General features: G+C 37.5%; 1 protein-coding gene across 2 annotated transcripts in view; it reads left to right on the top strand.

Moving 5' to 3' along the window:
* The window catches only part of CFAP210 (cilia and flagella associated protein 210), a 99,956-nt gene that overhangs the window by 71,330 nt on the left and 1,446 nt on the right, over nt 1–27,180 (top strand). For both annotated transcript variants that reach the window (XM_082630617.1, XM_082630616.1), the window contains 6 exons: nt 3,218–3,391; nt 3,505–3,698; nt 15,046–15,202; nt 18,822–18,961; nt 20,961–21,153; nt 21,887–22,051. In XM_082630617.1, coding sequence (XP_082486743.1) covers nt 3,221–3,391; nt 3,505–3,698; nt 15,046–15,202; nt 18,822–18,961; nt 20,961–21,153; nt 21,887–22,051 — 1,020 coding nt within the window. In that variant the 5' untranslated portion in view covers nt 3,218–3,220. The remainder of the gene's footprint in view (nt 1–3,217; nt 3,392–3,504; nt 3,699–15,045; nt 15,203–18,821; nt 18,962–20,960; nt 21,154–21,886; nt 22,052–27,180) is intronic.

Raw genomic sequence — 27,180 nt, 5'->3', positions numbered from 1 at the left:
TCCAATTGTTTCAGCATAGTTTGTTGAAAAGACTGTTCTTTCCCCCACTGAATTGCCTTTGCACATTTGTTGAAAATCTGATTGTCCATATATGTGCAGGGGGAATTTCTGGACTCTGCTGTTCCATTGATCTATTCATCTATCTTTATTTCAACAACACACTAATCTGAGAATTGTAGCTTTAATAATAAGTCTTGAAATCAGATAGTATTAGTCCTCCAACTTTGTTCTTTTTCAAAGTTGTTCTGGCTATTCTAGGTCCTTTGCGCTTCTACATGAATTTTGGAATCAGCTTGTCAATTTCTACGAAAAAGCCAGCTGGGATTTTGTTTGGGATTGTGTTGAATTTCTAGATCAGTTTGGAGAGAATTTACATTTTGACAGTATTGAGTCTTCTGACCCATGAACACAGTGTTTTTCTTCCATTTGCATAGGTCTTATTTAATTTATGTCAGCAATATTTTATAGTTTTTAGGGTATAAGTCTTATTCATATTTATCCCTAAGTAATTACTATTTTTATGTATTATAAATGATTTTTTTAACATTTCAATTTGTTATTCATTGTTAGCTATAGAAATACAGTTAATTTTTTCTATGTTGATCTTGTATCTTGCAACACTGCTAACCTCACTTATTAGTTCTAGTAGCTTTTTTATAGATTCCATCAGATTTTCTACATAGACAATCATGATGTCAGAAAGTAAAGACAGGGACTTCTCTGGCAGTTCTGTGGTTGAGACTCCATGCTTCCACTGCAGGGGGCACGGGTTCCATCCCTGGTCAGGGAAATAAGATCTCTCATGCCGCAGAGCACAGCCAAAAAAAAAAAAGGTAAAGACAGTTTTACAAATTTTACTTCCTTCTTTCCAATCTGGGTGCCTTTTAGTTCTTTATTTTTTTTCTTTTTCTTTTTGACTTATTGTACAGGAATGGAGGTTAGATTTTTGAAGTGCTTTTCTTTTGCTTATATCTACTGAGGTAATCATGAAGTTTTACTTTTTCATTTTGTTATATGGTATATTTCATTCATTATTTTCAAATATTGAACCAAGCTTGCATTCCTGGGATAAACGTCTGCTGGTCATGACATATTATCTTTTTGATGGATTCAGTTTGTTAAAATGTTAATTTTTGCAGCCGTGTTCATGGGGGATATGGTCTGTAGTTTTCTTGAAATGTCTTTGTCTGGTTTGGGTATCAGGGTAATGCTGGTTATTGTTGATGGAGGATTGCACAAAAACACAGGATTTGAAACTGAGGAACCAAGGAGCTTCTTGAGGAATCAAGGCAGCTTCTTTTCATCTGCCTTTGATTTGTCTCTCTTCCTATCTTTTTCTAGAACTACATATGTCTTTGCTGTGCCCTTCTTTGTGCTTCTGTAAGATTCTCTACCTAAGAGGTACAATAACCTGCAGTTTATTGTACCTCTAACCTGCAGTTCCATGTACATGAGTGGGAAACTACTTCAAAGTGGGGAGGTGTCCTCTAACTCCTTTTACTGTCTCACCTGGAGGAAAATGCTGAGAAAAGGTGTTCTCATCTCCCACTACACTTTCCTATATCATTTGAGGAACTATAAGGCAGGATTTTCTCCTATTTTCTAGTAGAATTTTTAAAACTATCTGTTCAGAGAGTTCTCACCTTTTATTTTTTTCAACATTGCATATTTCCTTACTTTGTTGCAATGTACATTATTTATCTTTGGGAGGGGACACAGAAAGCTTGTGTTACCTTGCTTTAGAAATAGTGTTCATAATTTATTAATTCTTTTTTTTCTAGAAGAGGGAAGAATTATATCATGACTGATATCATATATGTAATATATGCAATATAATATATGATATTCTGAAAAAGGCAAAACCTATAGAGAAAGAAAACAGATCAGTGGTTGCCAGGGGGTGCGGGTAGTTGACTCTAACAGGGCATGAGGGAGTTTTTTGGGAGGATGGAACTGTTCTATAAGTGACTTTATGCATTTGTAAAACTGTACACTAAAAGCATATGTAATTTATACTCTAAAAAACTTGATTTTAGAAAAGCCCATGGTCTATAAATAGATGGGGAGTGGAATATACCCCCTGTTTTTTTTTTCTTCCAGAAGTACCACAGTATACCTAATACTTTACACCTCCATGGGTGTTAAAGAAGAAAAAGAAATGTAGTAAACGTAGTGGAAATATAATAATAAAAACTGTACTATAGGCACAGAGATTGGCAAAATGATACATCATCAGAGAGAGCCTAGAAGCAATCCTGTGTTATATATGGGAACTTGACATATGCTAGAAATGTCATTGCAAATCAGAAGGGAAAAGATGGGAATTCAATAACAGATACTAAGATAAATTGGCATATGGACAAGATGAAATTTTATCCCTATGGTACAGAATATACAAAAATGAATTTCAGCTGGATTTTAGACCTAAATGTGAAAAGTGAAACAGTAGAACTTTAAAAATAAATCATAGGATATCTTCAAGAATTCAGGGTAAGTAGGATTTTCTTAAGACATAGGAAGTGTGACCCATAAAGGAGAAAAAGACTTCTTCTGACATGGGACATTGGCTACCTCCTCAGGGGTGTAGAAGAACATGTAAAATATGCATTGTTGATTTTTTAAAGGAACACAAGTAGTAATATACATATATATATTTGTTACTTAAATATAGAAAGGAACTATGGAAGTAAATGCAAGAAACTAATAGTGGTTATCTTAGAGACTGCAGATGGAAGTTAGGATTTGAGGGAGAGTTCCACTAAATACTTTTGTAATATATATATACATATATTATATATATATACATATAATATATATATACATATATAATATATATGTATATATATATTATATGTATATATATATATATATAATATATAATATATATATATATTTTTTGGGGGTTTTTTGGCTGCACCATGTGGCATGTGGGATCCTAGTTCCCTGAGCAGGGATCGAACCCACGCCCCCTGCATTGGAAGCATGGAGTCTTAACCACTGGACCACCAGGGAAGTCCCCATATACTTTTTTAATATTATGGATTTTGAACCATGTAAATGTGTTAACTACCTAAAAAATTCAATTAAAAATTAGCTCATAAGTGTAACCTCATATTTGTTAGTGATATATGCAAATACAATAAAGACTCATAAGGAAAGCTCAAATTATCATAAAGTTGAAAAAAGAAAACAGGCTACTGCTTTTGTCTTTTTGTAGGAGATGAAAGAACAGAAACTTGAAGCCAAAAAGAAACGTGATAAAGAAATAGAGGCAGAAAGACAAATTCTTGATGTGGAAGAAGCAATACACAAACAAGGAGAAAGGAAAAAGGCCATTGAATATGCAAAGCAATATCAATTTTACCAGACAGAAAGCGTGAAAAACTTTCATGTACTACTTGGGTTTTCTTGTATTTATATATATATATATATATATATATATATTTAACATATCTATACATAATTAGACTTTATTTTCTTAAAATATTGCAATTTTTTTTGTAGTCAGGACTTCTTCATAGTAGAGTTTTGAAAGAACGTGATGCACAGATTGAATTCCAAAAGAGTAAAATAAAATCAGATAAAAAATGGGAGGAACAAGTGAAACTCAACATTGAAAGAGCTTTTAAAGAAGAACAAGAAAAGGCAGAAAAACAACGCAGAGATAGAGTGGCTCTTGGCAAAGATCATTTAAAACAGTATGTATACATATATTACCTTTTTTGTACTTTCCTCTTTTTCTCATAATGGATATAGCTTTTTTTTCTGATTATAAAAGTAATATATGCTAATATACCTAGTAAGTAGAAAAAATAAAAAGAAAGAGGTTAAAATCACTATTACCACCTTACCCAGAGATAATATATTGGTTACTATTGTTATAATAATGTTGCATAACAAACCACTACACAGTGTAGTGACATTCAGCAGTAAACATTTATTTCTCATGTATCTGTGGGTTGTTTGGGCCTGGCTGGGTAGCTTGTCTTCAAACTGTAGGACTGGCTGTGTTTGCTTGTAACTGTGAGAAAGGCTCTGATCCTGCTCCATGGGGGCCTCATTCTGAGGTCCAGGATGAAGGGACAGCAAGCACCTGGGGAAAACTTTTCTCATGATATTGACAGATGCAAGAGATTGAGCCCACGCTTGCAAGCACATGGCGAAACTCAAAGTCAAAGGGCAAGGAAATACAGCTGGCCCACCGTGAGTCTAAAGCAAGTCATGTAACCATGCTGACGTCAGTGGGACAGAGGAGTGGACTCCCATGGAAGTGGGAGTGAGAGAGTCATTTTGAACAATAACCTAATCCAACACAGTAATTTGTTATTGTTTTGGTATGTAGCCATACAGACTTCTTTTTGGTGTTAGTGGTGGAGAGGGTCACATTCATTGAGATATAATTTACATTTAAGAAAATTCACCTTTGGGGTTTCCCTGGTGGCGCAGTGGTTGAGAGTCCACCTGCCGATGCAGAGGACACGGGTTCGTGCCCCAGTCCGGGAAGATCCCACATGCCGCGGAGCAGCTAGGCCTGTGAGCTATGGCCGCTGAGCCTGCACGTCCAGAGCCTGTGCTCCGCAACGGGAGAGGCCACAACAGTGAGAGGCCCGCGTACCGCAAAAAAAAAAAAAAAATTCAGCTTTTAAAAAGCATATTGCTATAGCTGATTCACTTTGTTGTACAACAGAAACTAATACAACATTGTAAAGCAATTATACTCTAATAAAGATATTAAAAAATAAAAATAAAAAGCATATTGCTGTATAACCACCCCCAAATCAAGATACAGAACACTTGATCGCCCCAGAAATTTCTCTCGTGCCCCTTTGCATGAAATTCTATCCCCTGCCCTCAGCCCGTGGCAGTCATTGATCCACTGATACAGACTTTTTTTTCTGAGCATGTGTACTCACATTTTATAAAATAAAATTGGATCGACAGTATTATTTTTTCAAATATTTTTTTCACTTGCCAGTATGTAATGAATTCTTTCCATGTTGGTAAATAGAAATCAAACCTGATCTTTTTTGAAAAGTAGCTAGTAGTGTATATATGGGGGGGTGTATTTGTGTGTTATTTTACTTTTCTGAGTAACTGACGCATGCAAATAGGAAAAGGCACAGAGGGGATTTAGTGAAAAATCTCTTCCTTGTCCATCAGCTACCGTGTTTCTCCACTGTGAGACCAGTTTCTTCATACTGTAGTTTAAATGTATATACATTATATAAATGAATCCAAAAATTAAATTATACTCTGGTGGACAGTTTTACCATTTTTACAGAAAAAAATATTTTCATAATTAAACATTACATCATCAATTCATGATCATTATAGAATTAAAAATATAATTAAACAAAATAAAATATAAATGAAAAATCATGAGAAATGCTGCAATCCAGATTAGGCACGGTTAACAGTTGAGTGTACGTTCATCTCCTCTTCAAAATTTTTAAAAAAATGTTACCAATAATAAATGAATATATGCTTATTGTTTAAAATTCAAGCAATACAGCAAAATTTGGAGTAAAATTTAGAAGCTCTTTTTATTTCCACTCTATTCAATGTTTGTCTCTTTAAGTCCCATTTAACTCTTCAAAAATAGCTATTATTAAAAGTTTTTCTGTTTTTTTTTGGCCACGTTGGGTCTTTGTAGCACACGGGCTTTCTCTAGTTGCGGCACGCAGGGGCTACTCTTTGCTGCGGTGCACGGGCTTCTCATTGCAACGGCTTCTCTTGTTGCAGAGCACGGGCCCTAGGCGCGCGGACTTCAGTAGTTGTGGCTCGCGGGCTCTAGAGCACAGGCTCAGTAGTTGTGGTGCACGGGCTTAGTTGGTCTGCGGCATGTGGGATCTTCCCGGACTAGGGCTCGAACCCGTGTCCCCTGCATTGGCAGGCAGATTCTTAACCACTGTGCTGCCAGGGCAGTCCCTAAAAGTTTTATAGCTATCACTTCAGGCTGTTTTATTGCAGTTACCGATACTTATATTGAGGACATATTTAAGTGTGTATATATTTTTCAACATGGATGTTATATATTTTTCTGTGACTTTATTTTTTCATTCAACGGTATACCTTGAACATTTTTTATGCCAGAAAATATGGATCTGTCACATCTTTTAAAATAATCATATTGTAGGGCTTCCCTGGTGGCGCAGTGGTTGAGAGTCCGCCTGCCGATGCAGGGGACATGGGTTCGTGCCCCGGTCCGGGAAGATCCCACATGCTATGGATCGGCTAGGCCCGTGAGCCATAGCTGCTGAGCCTGCGCATCCAGAGCCTGTGCTCCGCAACAGGAGAGGCCACAACAGTGAGAGGCCCGCGTACCACAAAAAAAAAAAAAAAATCAAAATCATATTGTATACTAAACATGTACCATGATTTATTTAACTACATTATTACTGAGGGAAATTTGGATTCCACTCCCCTGCCCCATTTCTAACAATGCTGCAGTGAACATCCTTGAGCATATGTCTTTTGTGCAAAGATGTATTTATGTAGGATAGATTTCTTGAAATGGACTTGGATTTACATTTGAGAGATACTGCCAAATTGCCCTTTGAGAAGGTTTTAAGTATGCATTCATGATGTCTGATACAATTTTCTTTATATTATAACCAATTCTGGATAGTATTTTTTTTGTGATTTAATGTGCAAAAACTGGTATCTTTTAATTTACATTTCTCTTAGTTTCTAGTAAGGCAGTGCATTTTCTCATGTGTAAATGTTCATTTGTTTTGGGTTTTGTTATCATGAATTGGTTACTCCTTTGTTCTTCTGTGTAAGTTGTTTCACACTGAAATGTATGTTTATCATTGATTAATTAAAAAGTGATTAATAAGTGGTTTTTATATATGACATATCGCGGATTTGTGTCACCTTTTCTGCATGGTTTTCAGTATTTAGAAAATATTTATTTTTATGTGCTCAAATCTGTCTTTTTTCATTACTATGAAAAAAAGGTTTTGGTTTTTGTATATATATTTATTTGTCAAAATCACAAATATCTAAGTGACATAGACATGAATTCACAGGATACATGTTTTGCCAAATTATGTATTCTTCATTTCTTTTAACCCTTAGTAAAAAGAGAAGGGAAATGTTGGATTTATTGTAAGTTTTTTCTTTGGTGGGGTTAGTGCAAGTTGGGGACAGAGCTGTTGGCAGAGGGAGGCAAATATTTGACCAGTGATTCACCCTTGAGAAATCTCTCTTCTTATATTGGCTGTTGCCACTCAGGTGTAATTACAGGTAGCAGCCTGATAGTCAGCAAGCTACCTGGCCAGTGTTAAAACCTACAGGACATCCTCCCACTTACAGCCTTTGTATGTGGGCTGTGTTTGGACCACAGGATCCCCTTTCATGTGGTCTTTGGCAATAGGGTGGAGGTTCAGGCAGGTTTAGGGTTTGTTTTAGTTGTTTCTTTGGATTATCTTCAGTGTAGTCTAGGAGATTTTCCATTAGGCTCTGAGGTCAGCATAAATTCCATTACTTACTCTTCACAGTAGGCTCTGTCTTTGCAAATGGTGGCCAAGTGTTACTTATTCTCATTGCATTCTCAACTGCCCTATTTTTCCCTAAAATTTCTTGAAAATTCAGGTATGTGGGTAAGACCTTGCTTTAGTTTCTAGTAGTGGTATAGAATTTTCCCCATTCCATTGGTTGAACTGTGGGGAATTAGGAGGGGAAGGATATGTGACATGTGAGCTTGGTTTGCCAGTTTGGTTCCAGAAGTCCTACATCTTAAATTTATTAAGAAACATTCATAGAAAGTAGAGTAGTGGTTGTTAGCAGCTGGAAGAGGGCACAATGGTGAGTAATACAGGGTCTCTTTTTGGGATGATGAAAAGATTCTCAAATTTAGATAGTGGTGATGGTTGAAAATATCTATAAATGTTCTAAAAACAACTGAATTGTACACTTTAAGGGGTGCATTTTATGGTGTGAAAATTATATCTCAATAAAGCTGCCATTAAAATCTAAAAAAAAAACAGAAAAAAGAAACATTCAGGGACTTCCCTGATGGTCCAACAGTTAAGACCCTGAGCTTCCACTGTAGGGGGCACGGGTTTGACCCCTGGTCGGGGAACTAAGGTCCTGAATGCCACGTGGTGTGGCCAAAACATAAAAAAACAAACCAAACAAACAAAAAATTCAATTACAAAATTATCACCATGTTGTATTCTGTTGAATGTTGATGCATGTATCAGTTATATACAACTCAGAGTGCATGTTACTTTAAAATATCGTTAGGAATGGTGATGAGCCAATAAAAAGCCTCTTTAAGACAAAAGTAAAATTGGAATCATAGCATTGGTATTAACCTGAGTGGAAACAGAGGACTATATGGTAGAAAATAGAGGATAAGAAGAGGATTTTTTCCCCTTTTCTTGAATAATAAGAGTTTATTCCGGAGCAAAATTTCAAGAGAGGCTATTTATTTATTCATTCAATCGTCATTCATTGTTACAGACATTTATTGAACAATGTTTGCCATCCACTATTCTAGTCACTGAGAATACAAAGATGAATACAATAGTCCTTTTTCCTTAAGAAGTTTACAATCTGAGGAGGAGGGTATAGATATGGAACAAATAATTAGACAATGATAGTAAATATTTTGGGAAATATATATACAGAGTGTATGGAAGAATATAAAATGGACAACTGATTCAGTCTAGAGAAGGCTTTTCAGAAGAGATCAGCTCCTGTACTTAATTCTGAAGAAGAGTAGGAATAAGCCATGCAAAGAGTAAGGGATGTAAAATTATTTTAAGCAGAGGAGGAAATAACATGGGTGAAGGCCCACAGGTGAGACAGAATATGGTGGATTTGAATAACTACAAGATGGCTGTAATATAGAGGACTAAGAGGGCAATGTTAAAGATGAGATCGGAGAGACAGGCAAGGGCCAGATCATGATGTGCCTTGTAGGCCATGTGTCTTAAGGTCTCCCAAAATTTGGGATGACTCTCCTCTTTGAGCAGAGACCAAACTTTAATTCTTTTAATCCCTAAGAAATGGGAATTGCAGGTTCCAAGAGGCAAGACTCTTTTGAATGCTCTACTAATTGTATTACCAAGTGCTACCCAGGTGTCATCTGGTGGTGATTTAAAATATATCCACACAGATTTGATATTCCTCCCTTCAGAGGGTAGAGCCTAATACCTTTCCCTCTTGAGTGTGGGCCGTACATAGTAACTCATTTCCAAAGAATAAAATGAGGTAGAAGTAATGGTGTGTGACATCCTGAGATTAGGATATAAAAGGCATTGTGGCTTTCTCCTTGGCATCTCTCTTGGATTGCTTATTCTGAGGAAGCTAACTGCCATGTTGTAAGATACTCAGGAAGCTCTGTGGAGAGGTCCATGTGGCAAGGAGCTGAGGCCTCCTACCAATGGATATGTGAAAATTGGTTCTCCAGACTCTGTCAAGCCTTCAGATGATTACAGCTCCAACATCTTGACTGTAATCTCTTGAGGACAACCCAGCTAGGCCACTCTCAGCTTCCTGAATCTCAGAAATGGTATGAGATAATAAATGTTTATTGTTTTAAGCCACTAAATTTAGGGGTAATTAGTTACTCAGCAATAGATGACTAAAACACCCGGTACAGCTGCAGGCCCTGTACCTGAAAGTGAGATTTTTCACATGCTTCTTAACCAATCTCTAGGCTGCAGGCCTGGAGATTGGTGGTCTTTGAGCAGTATAAGAGTCTGCCTGGGCATGATGAGGATAGGGCAAATAAGGGACTCTAGTGACACCAAAATCCCCCCAAAGAGGGATTTTGACCAACAGCCTTAAACATAATTATTGAAAAGACACTTAAGAGTATAGACAAGGAATAATTCTATTTCCTTCTATTGATAGGTAAGCCCTTCTCTAGGAAGAGGCCCATAGACCTTGCTTAAGAACAACTCAGTTACTGTTAATCTCATCAGCTTCCCAAGAAAAGGAAAAATCATCATAGGACAGCTTGCATCACTTTCTCCTGGATAAGAGAAGAGGGCTTAAGTGATCTTATTTATTCCTACTGATTAAAAGCCATCCTAAATCTTGTAACTTCCAAATCTGTCACTCTAGTCCAGACTCTCCCTTAAGTCCCAGTTTCACATATCTCACCACCTTTAAGACATCTCCATTTGGATATCTCTTACGTACCTCAGACTTAAAATATCTAACACGGAATTATTGATTCTCCACACCCACAGTGGACTTCCTAGTGGTATCCTTACCAGTCAGTTGTTCAAACCAGAAACCTAGGAATCCATCTTTATTTTCCTTTATTTCCCAAGTCAAATCTATCAGCAATTCATGTTGATTTTTTTCTCCAAAACAAATCTTGAATTTATTGCTGTCATCTTAGTCCAAGCCACCCTCATATCCCATGGATTATTGCCTCAACCTCTTAACTGGCCTCCTATTCTCTCTTCCTAATCCCTTCTCTTTTCATCATCCAGAGAGATTTTATTAAAATGAAAATTGATCTTATGATTCTCCTACCTAAAACATTTCAGTGACTTTCCATTCATTTAAGATAAAATGGAAACTCGACTATCTCTGGCAAGGCCTTGTGTCAAAGGGCCTCATCTACTTCTCAAACTCCTTTCCCACCACTCTTTCTCCTTAGTTATTATACCTCCATTACCCTGATCTTCCAGGCCTCAGGCTCCTGTCAGATCATTGCTCGCCACATGGCCTTTTCACATGCTTTTTCTTCTGTCTGGAATTTTACCTTCCCGTTCTTCATCTGTGGGCTTCTCACCAGCTCAAAGAGGTCTTCTTTGTCTTAGGGAACAGCTCTGTCCAAACAGCTCTCTCTGCTACGTAAAATAAATAACTCAATTGTTATTCTTTTTCTTGTCCTGTTATTTTCTTTTATGTATATATATATATTTAAAATTTATTTATTTTCTTTATTTTTTTGGCTGCATCAGGTCTTAGTTGTGGCTCACGGGATCGTTTGTTGTGGCGCATGGGCTCTTTGTTGCAGCACGTGGGTTTCTCCCTAGTTAAGGCGTGCAGGTTTTCTCTCTCTAGTTGTGGCGCATGGGTTCCAGAGCAGGTAGGCTTTGTAGTTTGTGCCATGCAGGCTCTCTTGTTGAGGCGTGTGAGCTCAGTAGTTGTGGCACGTGGGCTTAGTTGCCCCGTGGCGTGTGGGACCTTAGTTCCCCTACCAGGGATCGAACCCGCATCCCCTGTATTGGAAGGAGGATGATTCTTTACCACTGGACCACCAGGGAAGTCCCTTGTTCTGTTACTTTCTTTACAAGACTTACCTGGATTTGTAATTACATTATTTTTCTATTTACTTGCTTTTGTTTGCTTGTTTTTGCCTGTCTTCCCACTGGAATGTAAGCTTCTTGAGGTCAGGAACCACGTTTGTCTGTTTCATGATTGTAGTAGAAATTCAATAAATAGTTGTTAAATAAATGAATGAGAGGTCTCAAGATTACAGAAGAGTTAAGTGTGATCCTTAAGTCTCTAGAACAGGCAACAGAAAAGAAGTTGGTACTGTTCACCACAATAAGGACAAGAGACCAAAAGGATCTGTTTAGAAGAGGAGGAGGATGAATTTTCTTTTAGACATAGTGAATGTACCTATATAATAAAATAGTCAGATGGGGATGCCTCTTGGGTTGTCTCTTCAAGAATCAAGCATGTCTATTGTAATAGAGACCTCATTTTTTTTAAATAAATAAATTTATTTTTTATTTATATTTTTGGCTGCATTGGGTCTTCGTTGCTGCTCACTGGCTTTCTCTAGTTGCGGTGAGCGGGGGCTACTCTTTGTTGCGGTGCGCGGGCTTCTCATTGCAGTGGCTTCTCTTGCTGTGGAGCACGGGCTCTAGGCGTGCAGGCTCAGTAGTTGTGGCTCACAGGCTCTAGAACGCAGGCTCAGTAGTTGTGGCGCACGGGCTTAGTTGCTCCGCGGCATGTGGGATCTTCCCAGATCAGGGCTCGAACTCCTGTCCCCTGCGTTGGCAGGCAGATTCCCAACCACTTTGCCACCAGGGAAGCCCCAGAGACCTCATTTTTTTTTTTTTTTTTTTGCGGTACGTGGGCCTCTCACTGTTGTGGCCTCTCTCGTTGCGGAGCACAGGCTCTGGACGCGCAGGGTCAGCGGCCATGGCTCACGGGCCCAGTCGTTCCGCGGCATGTGGGATCTTCCCTGACCGGAGCACGAACCCGTGTCCCCTGCATCGGCAGGCAGACTCTCAACCACTGCACCACCAGGGAAGCCCCAGAGACCTCATTTTTGATGTTGAGCTGCTGACTTCTTGTTAGGCCCCACCCTTCCTTCCCCTTTGGCCTCACATCTGGACAGGCTAATAAGAGGACCCCTGGGCTTGCCTCTTCCTTCGTTGCCAGTAGGAAATTTAAATCTCCTGTGCACAGGAGCTTTTCCCCAGTTTCACCCCTTAGTCACAATAAAGACCCAAACTCACTTCCTCTGCTTTGCCCAAGTCAATCCAGACCTACTTATGCCTACACAGCTCTGTTGGGTGTCCCTTATGTGATAATATTTTCTCTCAAATTCTCTTGGTGTGTGGAGGGTCATCTGAACCACATTTTGGGTAGGGGTCCCTTCCACTTTTATAGGAGTTCTATGTAACATCTATATAAAGTCAAGTCAGATCTGGGCTAGATCAGTACAGATTTGGGGGCTTCAGAATGTAAATTAGGGGTAGCAAAGAGGTTTCATGACAAATTCTGCTCTGATGGTTTGGCAGAGGCTGCCAGTTCATTGGGCTGAGCAGGACCAAGATTTTTGCATTGATTTTTGTTTTGCATTGATTATTGATGTCTGCTATGGTCATGGGTGTTGGAAGTAAAGATATAAATGTTATGTATTTCTTCCCTGAACTAGAGGATCTTGGATTTCCTTCAAAATGTTGATTTTGCATTAAGCTAAACCTATGGCAGATAGTTGAGTAGTCTACCCAAACTAAGGTAAAAGTCTTTATTGACAGTCTTTATTTAATAGTTATATAAATCCTTGTCAATATTATCTCTTCACTGACACTAGAGACATTTTTTTCTTATTCACTCTCAGAATAGGTAAATTTCTTTTGGCTAAAACAATGAATTGTCCAATACATGTATAGGTATAATGTTAGTGATTTCCAGATTTGCTAAGGAATGTTAAAATTGCAGATGTTTTATATCTTGTTTTCCTTTAAAGTAGCAATTTTTAAAACTTCAAAAACTTTCTCAAAATTAGATACATCTCTTTTTATAATGTCCTTTAAATCTTGATTATTGACGTGAATTTGCTTCTAAGAGATTGGTATACTATTAAATAGTTCTAACAAACTAAACAAATAAATCAAAATTTGAAAACCTAGTATTTTTAGGGCAATCATAAAGTTGATTTAGCTGTGGCCAACAGTGACTTTTTCTTAGCTCTTCCTAAAGAGAGTGACTGTGACTCTAAGTGGCTGCTTACTCACCTGTTCTGAACTGGCTTAATAATACCAAAGTGAACTTACTGGCTCACTTAACTGTAAAGTCCCCCGTGGCACAGGGGAGGGAATTTTCCCCCTCCCTGAAACCAAGAAAAAAATGTTATGATTGGGTGCATATGAAAGAAAGGTTTACTCCTCAGTCTTTTTGTCTATTTAAGTGGGTTGTTTACCCACTCTGTACCCACCTGTTCAGGAAGAAAAAGAACTGGAGACAACTGATAGAGAGCACCAGTGGAGCAGCCTGCACACGTGTTGATTGGCTGAACAGGATGCGTGGGCACATAGACAAAGATACCAGGGGGCTTGAGCTGTTTTGCTAGTATGCTGAGGATTGACTGCCAGATGTGGTCGCAGAGAGTCCGCAATAAACTACTGATGGTGGATGCTCCTGGTTGTGATGGTGGTGGGGTGGGGGGGTGGGGGTTGTAGAGGTAGAGGTGGAGCTAAATGCAAATCAGAGCTCTGCAGTGAGGACACTGCTCAGGGATCTCTGAAGAACTCACTCATAAGCCCTGTGAGACAACCAGCATTTAATGGCTAACCACTCAGAAGGCATCAGTAGTTAGTCAATGTTGGCTAGAGAAAGGATAACAACCGAAGTGGCCAGCTGGGTAAGGAAGTTGTTGCCCTTCTTCCATTAAACCCCATCTCCTGAGAGGCTAGATCCATAGCTTAGATAGCATCTTCTAGTGCTGAAATTGAAAAGCAGTAGGGATTAGGGACTTTTCTGTAAAATAATGTCACCATTTCAGCATAGTGTCTGTCATTCAGCTAACTGGTTCTTTCTAAAGGAAAGGAACATTTGAATCTACTGTAGGACTTAATTTTGTTGAGGAATGAAACAAATTTTGAAGAAAGGAAGATATTGGCAATCCTGGGTTAACCAAGATTGTATTTGTTTTTGTATTTAAAAAAATTTTTTTCTACAATTTATTTGTTTGAATCAGATTCCAAGTAAGGTTCATACATTGCAATTGGTTCCTATGTCCTTTTTTTAAAAAAAAAAATTTATTTATTTATTTATTTATTTAGGCTGTGCCAGGTCTTAGTTGTGGCACGCAGGATCTTTAGTTGCGGCATGCGGACCTCTTATTTGTGGCATGCATGTGGGCTCTAGTTCCCAGAACCCAGGCCTCCTGCACTGGGAGCGCAGACTCTTACCCAGTGGACCACCAGAGAAGTCCCTGGATTTGGTTTTTTTTTTTTTTTTTTTTTTTTGCGGTACACGGGCCTATCACTGCTGTGGCCCCTCCCATTGCGGAGCACAGGCTCTGGACGCGCAGGCCCAGAGGCCATGGCTCACAGGCCCAGCCGCTCCGCGGCACGTGGGATCCTCCCGGACCGGGGCACGAACCCACGTCCCCTGCATCGGCAGGCAGACTCTCTACCACTGCGCCACCAGGGAAGCCCTGGATTTGGTTTTAATCGCTGCTCTTTACCTATCTGTTGTCCCCAAAGAAATCCACAACTTCTCCTTTACAGCTTCAAATCATCCCAGGTAAGACTCTAATTCATTTCTTTAAAATATATTCTATTTTTCTGCGTCACTCTCAGTTATAATTATGTTTTTTTTCTTCAGAATAAAGGAACATGAAGAGGAAGAAGAGAGAAGGAGAAAAGAGGAAGAAAAGGATGCTGAGGAAATAAAGCGACAGAATTCATTATATGAAATAGAAATGAAAAAAGAGAGAGGAAAGAAAAAAGAAGCGATCAATGAAAGCAGGAGACTATTTTTTGTAAGTTGAAAATACTTCAAAAATGTATCTCTTCAAAAAATTACAAAGTCCAATGCCAAATTTTTAATATTTTTTTAATAAATAATAGTGGTATAGAAAACAAGTTTGCTATTAAGTTGGGTTTTTAAGTGTACTTTGGGGGGAGCTATATTTGCTGTTATTTCATTTGGATGTGCTCTCATTCATGAACAAGAATTAAGAGAATGAGACTTTTTAAAAATGAATTTTGTTATCCTAAAAATGAGAGTTGTTATGAGCAATGAATGGGGTGATACGTGTTTGGTATCTCCTGCACTATTAATATATGCTGAACAAATGGTAATAATTATTTTATGGTAGTTGCAAGTTATTTTGTAATTTTTTATATTCATTTCTTTAAAGTTATTTTTTATTCTTAAGTAACATATACACAGATTTAAAACATCAAACATCACCAAAATGCTTAAAAGAAGAGTAGCAGTCATTGCTTCACTCCTTCTGCTTCTTGGAAAATTATATTCTAAATAATCTATGTATTTTAGGGACTTCCCTGGTGGCACAGTGGTTAAGAATCCGCCTGCCAATGCAGGGACACGGGTTTGAGCCCTAGTCTGGGAAGATCCCACATGCCGCGGAGCAACTAAGCCCGTGTGCCACAACTGCTGAGCCTGCGCTCTAGAGCCCACGAGCCACAACTACTGAGTATGTGTGCCACAACTACTGAAGCCCACACACCTAGAGCCTGTGCTCTGCAACAAGAGAAGCCACTGCAATGAGAAGCCCATGTGCCACAACAAAGGGTAGCCCCTGCTCGCTGCAACTAGAGGAAAGCCTGCGTGCAGCAACAAAGACCCAATGCAGCCAAAAGTAACTAAATAAATTTATAAAAAATAATAAAGTAATGCCTGCTTTATAGTTTGGATGTAGAATTCTGGGTTCAGAATTCAGAGGTTTGTATTTATGTTTTCATAATATTCTAGCTTTCAGTATTGCTATGGAAAAGTATTATGCCATTTATGGTCTTCATTCTATGTATGTGATCTGGTGTGTTTTGTTTTTACTTCCCTTGTCTCTCTTTCTCTGAAAGCTCTGAGGGTCTTTATCTCTGCAGCTCTAAGATTTAACAGGGGCATACCTTGTTTAGGTGTTTTTCATTTTGCTGAGCACTCAGTTGATGCTTCAACCCATAAATGCATCAAGTTTTCTTGTTTTATTTCTTGTATAATTTTGTCCCTTTCTATTTTGTTTCTTCCATTCTAGAACCCCTCTGATTTATATTGGACTTTCTGAAGTGATGCTGTAATTTAAAAAAATATTTTCTCATATTATTAGTTAGGGTAAGACTCAAAAGTGTATAACAGAAAACCCAAAATAAAGAATGTAAAAACTTACAAAATAAATTGCAACAGTACCTTTATCTGAAGTGCAGAGGTGGTCATGCCAAGGCTGATATGGTACCTCCAGAATCAAGGGGGAATGAGACAGCTTTTCTTTTTTTGCTTTGCTATTCTTGGAACATAGGTGGCTTCTGTCCTCAGGATTGCCTCATGGCCTTGAATAGCTGCTGGAGCTCCTGGCCACATTCCAGGCAGCAAGAAGGAGAAAGGATGAAGGACAAAAAAGGATTTCCTAACTATCTGTCCTCCTTTTAAGGAACTTTTTCAGAATTCCCACTTAACAATTTCCATTAAATCTCATTGGTTGTAATTTAGTGACACCTAGCTGAAAAGAAAGCTTGGAAATATAGTCTTCTAGGTGAGCATATTGCCACTCTGAACAAAATCTGGATCCTGCTACTAATGCAGAAGAGAAGAAAGACTCTTGGGTGGGCAATTAATTGTTCCTGTCATTTTTGGGTTTTGTTTGACTTTGAGAGTTATTCTCAACTTTGTCTTCTAAATCTTCTATTGAATTTTTAATTTTAGCTATCAAAATTTTAATTTTTAAGAGTTTTACTTGTAATATTATTATTCCTTTTGCAGAAAATCTTATTCTTGGTTCATGGATATAATATTTTTTATCTTTCCAAGTCACTTTGGAATAGGACAGACCTTGTTTTGTATGCTAACTCTGCTACTTACTAGCCATATGCCCTTGAGCTGAGGCTTTCAATTTTTAAAAATCAAGATTAACTTTGTGTTAACTCTGGGCTTTTCTTATTATAAAATATCTGTATGAACATTTACAATAACCTTAGAAAAAAACAGTAAAATAAAGTTTTTTGGGCTTCCCTGGTGGCGCAGTGGTTGAGAGTCCGTCTGCCAATGCAGGGGACACGGGTTCGTGCCCCCGTCCGGGAGGATCCCACATGCCGCGGAGCGGCTGGGCCCGTGAGCTATGGCCGCTGAGCCTGTGCGTCCAGAGCCTGTGCTCCGCAACGGGAGAGGCCACAACAGTGAGAGGCCCGCGTACCAAAAAAAAATAATAATAATAATAATAATTCAAAACCATCACTTTTAAGAGTTTGATATTTTCATTACCTTTTCATGTCAACTAATATATCTTGTAACCAGATTACAGCTTTGAAAAGTAATACCCCATAAAATAAAAGAGTACTTAAGAGTAGTAGGTACATAGTAGACCCTGAGTTATAAATGTAGTGGAATATTAAATATTATACCTAATAACTTTTACCTTGAATTGATTTCTACTTGCAGTAACAGAAAGCACTGATACATCTATGTATCCAGGCTGTTGTGTTCAAAGACACCTATTTTTATGATGGCTAATGCAGGTCAGGTTGTAGAACTTTAGAACCCCTCTAATTTATATTGGACTTCTGAAGTGATGCTCTAATTTAAAAAAATATGCTGATATGAACAGATTTTTATTCTTTGTTAAAAAACTGACCTATTAAACATTTTTAAATTAGAATATACATCTGTATAATTTTTTGTATATGCACAAAAAGAGAGCCTGGACAAGAAAGTAGTTTCACGGTAATTGAGTCTGGTGGGTGGAATTAGGAATAGGCAGATGGGGGATGTGGTAGGAAGGCCGCTTTACACTGTGTGTTTTTAAAATATTGTAAATTTGTGTAGCATATGACATATTAACTATTCAAACATTAAATGAATGTATACATATTTACTGTATTTTATCTGATTATAGAATTATTTTAAATTCATATTTGTAAAGAAATGAGATATTTGAAAAGAAATACAGAAAATTAAGATGTGAAAGTCACCTATAATCTCATACCCTAGAGATAACTACTGTTAACATTTGATACATTTCTTCCAGTTATACATTCATTATAAACTTGTATTTATATATATTTGCAAAACTAAAATACTCCATGGTAGTGTTTTATATTCTGCTTTTTTCTCCTACTTACTGATTATGTTATTTGTATCTTCCCATGTCTTTGAGAGTGTAATTTATTTAACCGTTTCTCCATTATTGACTATTTAGAGGTTGTTTCCAATTTTCACTATTATAAATAACTTTGAGGTGAAGTGCATGGTAGGTACATAAAACGTAATGTTCACCTCTGATTATCTCCTTGGGATAAACTTCCAAGAGAGAAATAAGTGTATTAGAAGCTGTGACCATTTGACATTTGATATCGTATTAGATATCTCTATGTTGAAAGATACTTTTCTTTGTGATAGGATAATACACAATTTTTTCCTCCAAGGAACATCTGAATGACAAAAATACCATCAAAGCTGTAGAACGGCAGCAGCAAGAGGAAGAAGATGAAAAGATTAGAAAATTTATCAAAGCAAAAAAACGTCTTACACAAATGGGGAAAGAAAAAGAAGCTGAAACACACAGGTCAGCTTCTAAAATAATTTTTGTGATTAATAAAGTACTGTCTGAAATTATTTTATTCTAAATCAGAAGTTGTGATATGAGAGTAGTCTCTAGGAAAAAGGTCTCATTAGTTATGTCAGGGCGTTTAGTGACATGGTGATTTCAGCTTGGAGCACGTGAATTGGGGTTCCCTTGGAATATTGATGACATCTGTGTGGTAGGTGGTTGGAAATACTGAAAATCTCTGCTTTAGGAGAGGGGTATGAGCTGGAGATGGCTTCGTGAGCCATTGATGTACAAGTGGGAATTGGAACTGTGGATACAGGTGAGCTCACCTGGGGGAGTAGGTAAGAAATGAAGGTGACATAGTCCTTAGGGAAATCCATAGTTAAATGTCAAATGGAGAATGAAGGTAATATGAAGACCAAGGAATAGTTCCCAGAGAATGGAGGAAAAGCAGAGAAACAGCAAGAGAGCGGGGGTGGAGACTCAGTAAGAAGAGAGCAGTCATCAGTGTTAGATCACTAGAGGGGTTAAATGAGATTTTAAAAATGAAGCACCCATCAGATTTAGAGGTCATTTCTTACCTTAGTGAGCAGTTTGGGGTGAGGTGAGGTAAGAGACTTACAGTACATCGTGTTTTTGTCTAGGCAATGCTTTTCACTTGTGCAAAACCCTCTGATGGCTTTATATCACTTAGAGTCTTGACTATGGCCCATAAGGCTCTACATCCATCCTAATTCCCAGCTGACCCCAGCCTCCTCTCTCAAACCTCATCTGTTACTGTTCTCTCCTTCTTTCCCTCTTTGTCACTCACACTGGACTTCTCCTGTACCCTCTTTGGGGAATGCTCACCTCCTTTAACTCTTTCAGATCATTACTCAAATATTGCCTTCTCATTCCGGCCATCCCTATGTTATTTAAAATTACAAGCCCACACCCCACATTGCTCATCACTTTAACTGCTTTCTTTTTCTTTGTTGCATGATACAGCACTATTTTAATTATTTATTTTGTTTGCTGTCTCTCTACCCCAACTATTGTGAAAGCTCCATGAAAGTAGAGATTTTTAATGTTTTTGTTTACTGTTATGTCCCAGTACCTAGAATAGTCCCTGGCACATAGTAGGTAATCAAAGTGTTTAAAATATTGTTTTTGAAAGCCTAGATGAAATGTCATGCCCACATCATTTTCTAGCTTTCTCATGGCATTTATCACTTTTGCCTGCATAGTTATTTACATAATTGTCTTTTCTCCACTTTAGATTGTCATTCCCCTGGGGCATGTGCTGTGTCCTTTCTCATTGTTTCTCCCATGTCGCTTTGCAAATTCACTCAATAATCAGTGAATATGTCACAACTAAATTTAAAAGTATATTTTGCCCAATTTCCTTAATGAAAATGCCCCCATTCCTTTAACAAGTATGTAGTTATTGTCGATGATGTGCCAGGCACCATGCTTGGCCCTGGACTAGAGAGAGGACTTACCCTGTCTCTGACCTTGGAAATCTCACAGTGTAAAAGGAGAGTTATTTATCTTCATATAAACAGATGAAGTCAATAAAGTGCTATGAATAAATTGCAGACAGGGCATAGTAAGGATGAATTTATTCAGGATTTTGATAGCTTTTTCTGTTTTTGAGGTTACATTTAAAGAAAGGCCTTTGACTTATTTTTATAATCTATGTGTTCAATATTAGAGCAAGTAGGATAGTCTAATAAAGTATTTTAAAATATTTTTCATGTGGAGAATTTTACACTTTATTTCCTATACACACACATACACAAGATCATACTATATGCATTTTTCCCTTTGGATTTTTAGAATAGACTTTATTCTAAAAATAAAGTATAAAATAAAGTATTAAAAATAATTTCCACTTAATATATGAAAGGAGCAATGGGGCTCCCTTTCAGTCTTGTAAAAGACTATAAAATATCTGACTCTCTAAGTAAAGTATATTGGCTCCATAAAAAATCCATTCATGAAGACTTGACAAGTGATGGTTATTTTGTTATAGGCTAATGGAGGAACGGAGAGAAAGAATAAATAACTTCCTGAGTAAATTAATGAAAGAGAAATTTAACAATGAAGATTTGATTATTGCTAGAGATATTGCAGAAGCTGAGGCCGAATGGGAAAAAAGAGAAAGAGAAAAGTATGAAAAAAACAAAGCAGAACTAAAAGCAATTGCAGAACATAGAGCTCTTGTGGTAAGCAATTTAATGATGAGAAATAAAAATCAAAAAACAAATTTGAGCCCTTTACACTGTAGTTTCTCCTTACTCCCTCCTAATATACTCCCTCTGCCTCCCTGACAAAAACTAGCAGATTTGAAAAACAATGTATAAATTATCTTCCTATAGTCTTGAAATCAGACCATGTTTACTTTCTAACAGAAGATGACATGGTAGACAATTACAAATAAGATCTTTATAGATGCAAAGTAATAATAATCTCTTCTGTTTCAGAACCATCTGAAGTGCAAAAAGTTATTCATTTAATATACCTTTCGTTTGAATGTTTTTAAGACAAATCAAGTAAAAATTACCCCATTGCATTTCTGTATATCTTAATCCTTCAGAATTTATCTCCTACATGACTGACTGTCAAGAGATATAAATTGGATACTTTATAAACATTGTAGCAATTAGTTTTTTACCTTACAAATATTTCCCTACCCTGAGATGGTCTTTTCTGTTCCTGTATTTTTTTTAAAACCAGTATCATTCTACTTACGTTTTTATTGTTTCTTGATATTAAGGAAATAGAACAAAATCAAAGTAAACTGGCCACGTGGGCATCAGTCCATGTGTGTCCAATTTTCTGCCCTTGCATTTCTCCTGGCTGACTTTCTGCTAAGAGCTTTCTAACTTTTGTGCCTTATTGAAGGCTGTTGGTTGCTAAAAGTGGTTTTAATTTTTTCCTTTGCCTTTTATCATCTAGATAAAAAATAAAGAGGAAGAAGAAAGACAAAGAAAAATAGAGGCTAAAGAACAATTGCTAGCTATCCTGAAAGCGGACCAGATTTTCTGGGAGTGTGAAAAGGAGAAAAAACGGAAAGCTGATAAAGAATGTCGAGAAGTTCAAGATGCCCATATTCAGCAAATGGTAATTATTCCTAAATGTTTATACTTCTTTTAGCAATAAATATGTAATATAGAGTTCATGATAGTTTTCTGTTTCCCAAAGCAGTTTCCTTTATCAAGTAAGATCAGATGGTCATTATGGTTATGAAAATAAAATGTATTAAAAATGTGAAGAGTTAGTTTTTGTTTTTATGTGTATTGAAGTTCTCACACTAGGTTTATGTCTTTTGCACAACTATTTATCCTTCTTTAGTTTCTACTGTGTTTTGATAAATATGAAAGAAAATACAAATGCAAATGGCAGGCCGTGATGCTTCCTTTACTCTTTCCCCCTCTTTAAAACCACTACCCAGAGAATATGTTGATTGGGATCACTTTCATATTTGAGGTGAGTGGGGGTCCCAGAGATTTTAGAACATGTGTGGAGGACCTGGCATCCAATCATTTGTGTCTAAAAACTGTTTTTCCAGAATAGCTGTACCATTTTCCGTTCCTACCAGCAATGAGTGCAAGGACAAGTTGCCCTACATCCTTGCTAACACTTGTTATTGCCATCCTTTAATTTTTAACTATTCTAGTATAGTGTTATCTCATGCTGTTATTTTGCATTTCCCTAATGACTAAAGATATTGAACATCTTTTCATGTACTTTTTAGTCATTTGTGTGCCTTGTGAAGTTTAAATCTTTTGCAAATTTTTTAGTTGGGTTGCTTTCTTTTCTCTTTTTAAATTTATTTTGTTTTATTTTTGGCTGCGTTGGGTCTTCATTGCTGCATGCGGGCTTTCTCTAGTTGTGGCAAGCGGGGGCTACTCTTCGTTGCAGTGCATGGGCTTCTCATTGTGGTGGCTTCTCTTGTTGCAGAGCATGGGCTCTAGGTGCGTGGGCTTCAGTAGTTGTGGCATGCAGGCTCAGTAGTTGTGGCTTGTGGGCTCTAGAGCGCAGGCTCAGTAGTTGTGGCACATGGGCTTAGTTGCTCCATGGCATGTGGGATCTTCCCGGACCAGGGATTGAACCCGTGTCCCCTGCATTGGCAGGCAGATTCTTAACCACTGCACCACCAGGGAAGCCCTGGGTTTCTTTCTAATTGTTGAGTTTTAACTTTTTTTTTTTTTTTTTTTTTTTTTTTTTTTTGTGGTACGTGGGCATCTCGCTGTTGTGGCCTCTCCCATTGCAGAGCACAGGCTCCGGACGCACAGGCTCAGCGGCCATAGCTCATGGGCCCAGCCGCTCCGCGGCATGTGGGATTTTCCCGGACTGGGGCATGAACCCGTGTCCCCTGCATTGGCAGGCGGACCTCTCAACCACTGTGCCACCAGGGAAGACCTTAATTTATTTGTTTAATGTGAAATATACATAACATAAAATTTATCATTCTAACCAGGGGTCCCCAATTCCTGGGCCGCAGACTGGTAGCGGTCCGTGGCATGTTAGGAACCGGGCTGCATAGCAGGAGGTGAGCAGTGTGCGAGCGAGCAAAGCTTCATTTGCCACTCCCCATCGCTCCCCATTGCTTGCATTACCACCTGAATCATGGCTTGCATTACTGCCTGAACCATACCTCCCCCTCCCATCCTTGGAAAAATTGTCTACCACAAAACCGGTCCCTGGTGACAAAAAGGTTGGGGACCGCTGATTCTATTTTTAATTATACAGTCCAAGGGCATTAAGCACATTTACACTGAGGTGCAACTGTCAACCTGTCCATCTTCAAAACTTTTTCATCACCCTACTCTGAAACTCTGTACCCATTAAACAGTAACTCTCTCTTCCCCTTCCTCCCAGTTCCTGGTAACCAGTGTTCTCCTTTTTGTCTCTGTGAATTTGCTTATTCCAGGTACCACATATTAGTGGAATCATACAATATTTGTCCTTTTTTGCCTGTCTTATTTCACTGAGCTTATGTCTTCAAGGTTCATTCATGTTGCTGCATGTGTCAGAGTTTCATTCCTTATTAATGCTGAATAATATTCCATTGTACATATATACCACATTTTGTTTATCCATACATCCATCAATAGATATTTGGGTTGTTCCCATTTTTTGGCTATTGCAAATAATGCTCCTGCACATTGGCATAAGATATCTGTTTGAGTCCCTGTTTTCAATTCTTTTGCTTATATACCCATAAGTGGAATTGCTGGATCATATGGTAATTATATGTTTAATTTTCTTCAGAACCACCATAATGTTTTCTACAGCAACTGTACCATTTAACACTCTGAGCAGCAATGTTCAAGGGTTCCAGTTTCTCCAAATTCTCAACATTTTCTGTGTTTGTTGTTGCTTATCATAATGGATTTGAAATGGTATCTCATTGTGGTTTTCATTTGCATTTCCCTCATGATTAGTGATGTTGAGCCTCTTTTCATATGCTTATTCAGTCTGAAGACTTCCTTTAGCACATTTTATAGCACAGGTGGGCTAGCAATAAATTCTTTGAGTTAATGTTTTTCTGGAGATGTCTTTATCTTGCCTTTTCATTGGATATGAAATTATTGGATATCATTATTCTCAGCCTTTAGAATGTTTGTTCCAGTGTCTTCTGGCCTTCACTGTTTATGACTAGAAATCTGCTGTCAATCATTGTTTGTCCCCTATATGTGATGTGTCATTTTTCTCTTGAAAATGAAGTTTTTTCTTCATTTTTGGCTTCCTGCAGATTGACTATGATGCATTTTTTTTGAGTTTTTTCTATTTGGGATTTGTGGTGCCTCTTGGATGTGCTAGTTAATATCACCAAACGTGGGGAATTTTCTGTTATTTCTTCAAATATTTTTCCTGCTTCTTTATCCTTTTTTCTTCAGGGACCCAATCTGCACATACACAGAGACATCTGATATTATACCAGAAACCTCTGATAATTCTGATCACTTTTAGCCAATATTTTTCTCTTTGTTCCTCAGATGGGACAGTTTCTATTGACCTACCTTCAGATTCACTGATTCTGATGTTGAGCTTATCTAGTGAAATTTTCAATTATTGAACTTTCAACTCTACAGTTTTCATTTGGTTCTTTTTAATATTTTTTATATTGTTTCTATTTCTCTGATTCCCAGTTCACTCATTCTGAGCATATTTCCTTTAATTCACTGGATATATTCATAATAACTGCTTTGAAATCTAATTGCTAAAGTCAATACACAGTTTCATTCAAAGTTAGTTTCTGTTTCCTGAGAATAATGTAACACGTTTCTATTTCTTTGCAGGTCTAGTAATTTTTGGTTGAAAACTTGACATTTTATAGAATATGTTGTAGATTCCATTTTGTTATGAGTTGTTGCTTTTTTAGTAGGCAACTGCTTTTCCTGGACGCAAGCTATGAAATCTGTTTTCACCACAGAAGGTAGCCTCTGATGTCTTTGCTCACTTTTATTTTTTAAAGCCTCGACTCCTAGGGTTCCTCACTGTACTGGTGTTGACAGTCATCCAATAATATGGGTAGAGTTTATGTTCAGACACCTTCAGCCAGTAATTTTTTTACTCCTACCCCTGCTATGCAAGCTGTGGGCAGGTTGAGGGCGGTAGTCCAAAGAACACTAAATTCCTAATTTCTCCCAGGCTTTTTTTGCCAGGCTCCTGAGGTATCCTGTGTGAATGTGTTTTATCAATTAGTCAGGGATGTCTGTAGAGTTTATCATTTCAACTCTTCTCTGTGTCATTCCAGAATCTCCCCCTTCAATTTCTAGCTGCTTTGCCACTCAACCCAAATAGAATCTGACATCATTGTCCAGTTAAATTGCAAGTTTTCACCTCCTGAGCTGGAGGGATAGCAATGCCCTCCAAAGAATGCCAGAAACTTGCAGTTCTTACCTTCTGATTTAGTAGCAGTTTTTCATGAAAAAACACTTCTCAAGTAGTTGCCTGTACATGGTCACTTACCAGTGCTCTGAAATGGTTGATTTTAATAATTTTTAATAATAAACTTGTTTTCTGTGGAGAATAATTGGCCAACCTCCTCATGCGGCCATTATCAGAAGTAGGATCTGCCATATTATTTTGAAGCAAATTCCAGATATCATATCATTTTATCAATGTATGTTTCAGTATCTTATCTCTAAAGCTCAGGGACTCTTTAGAAATTAACATAATCACAATTCTGTTAAAACACCTAAAAAAATTAACATTCAAAAATATAAAACAATTAACATTCAGCATTTAAATTTCCCCCAGATTGTCTCATGAATATTTTTTAGAGTTTTTGTTTGAGGATGAAACAGGGCCCATATATTCTATTTGGTTGATTGATATGTCTTTCAAGTTTCTTTTAACCTATAACTCCTCCTCCACCCCCATCCTCTGTTTTTATCTTAGGTTCTCCCTCCTTGTCTCCATTATGTTTATCTTGCAATTTATTTGTTGAAGGAACAGGGTTTCTTATCTTTTGGAATTATTATAGTCTGCATTTTGCTGATTGGATCCCTGCAGGGTAGTATTGTTCCTCACATTTCATGTAAAATCTACTTTAGGTCAGATTCAGGTTCAACTTTTTGGTGAAAACTCCTCATAACTGGTGTTGTGTATTTCCATTAGAAGGCATGTAATGACTGTTGTCTTTCTGTGATACAAACAGCCTTTGATGATTGTTACCTAGATTTAAATCATCAGGTGGAAAAATGTATTTTCTGCTTCCTTCTCATTGATTTGCTGAAGTTTTCAAAGAAATTTTCATGATCAGCAGTTTCTCTGAAGTACAATTTTAAAAGACAGGATATTTGATTCTTTAACTGTATTTTCGAGTTTTCAAAATAATTAGCTCTCTCTCTAGCATCCTCCAAAGGTATTTGTTACTTTACCCCCATGTGTTATAATTTTTAGGATTTTAAATCAGTATTTTCTTTACAAATCCATATTTATGCTTAATGCATATAAAGTTTAAGGTACCAGTCATGTATTCCATTATAGTTACCTTTCCTTCCATTCTCTTTTCTGTACTTCAAATATTTCTCCGTTCCCTCAATATCTTTCTACAAAACTGCTACCAAACCAATACAGTATATCCCAACTGCTCCTTGTTAAGATCCCAAATTACAGCATTTTATCATTGATGAGATAGTTCTTAGTCTTTTCTGATTCTTTCCTAATGTTATTGAATGTCATTTTCTATTTTTTTAAACTTCCAGTATCCTATCCCCTATTCAACAAATAGCATG

This window comes from Mesoplodon mirus, assembly GCF_964341445.2.
Source record: "Mesoplodon mirus genome assembly, chromosome: 8".
Lineage (NCBI taxonomy): Eukaryota > Metazoa > Chordata > Mammalia > Artiodactyla > Ziphiidae > Mesoplodon > Mesoplodon mirus.
Note: the sequence above shows the minus strand (reverse complement) of the source record. Positions and strands in the feature narration are given on the sequence as shown.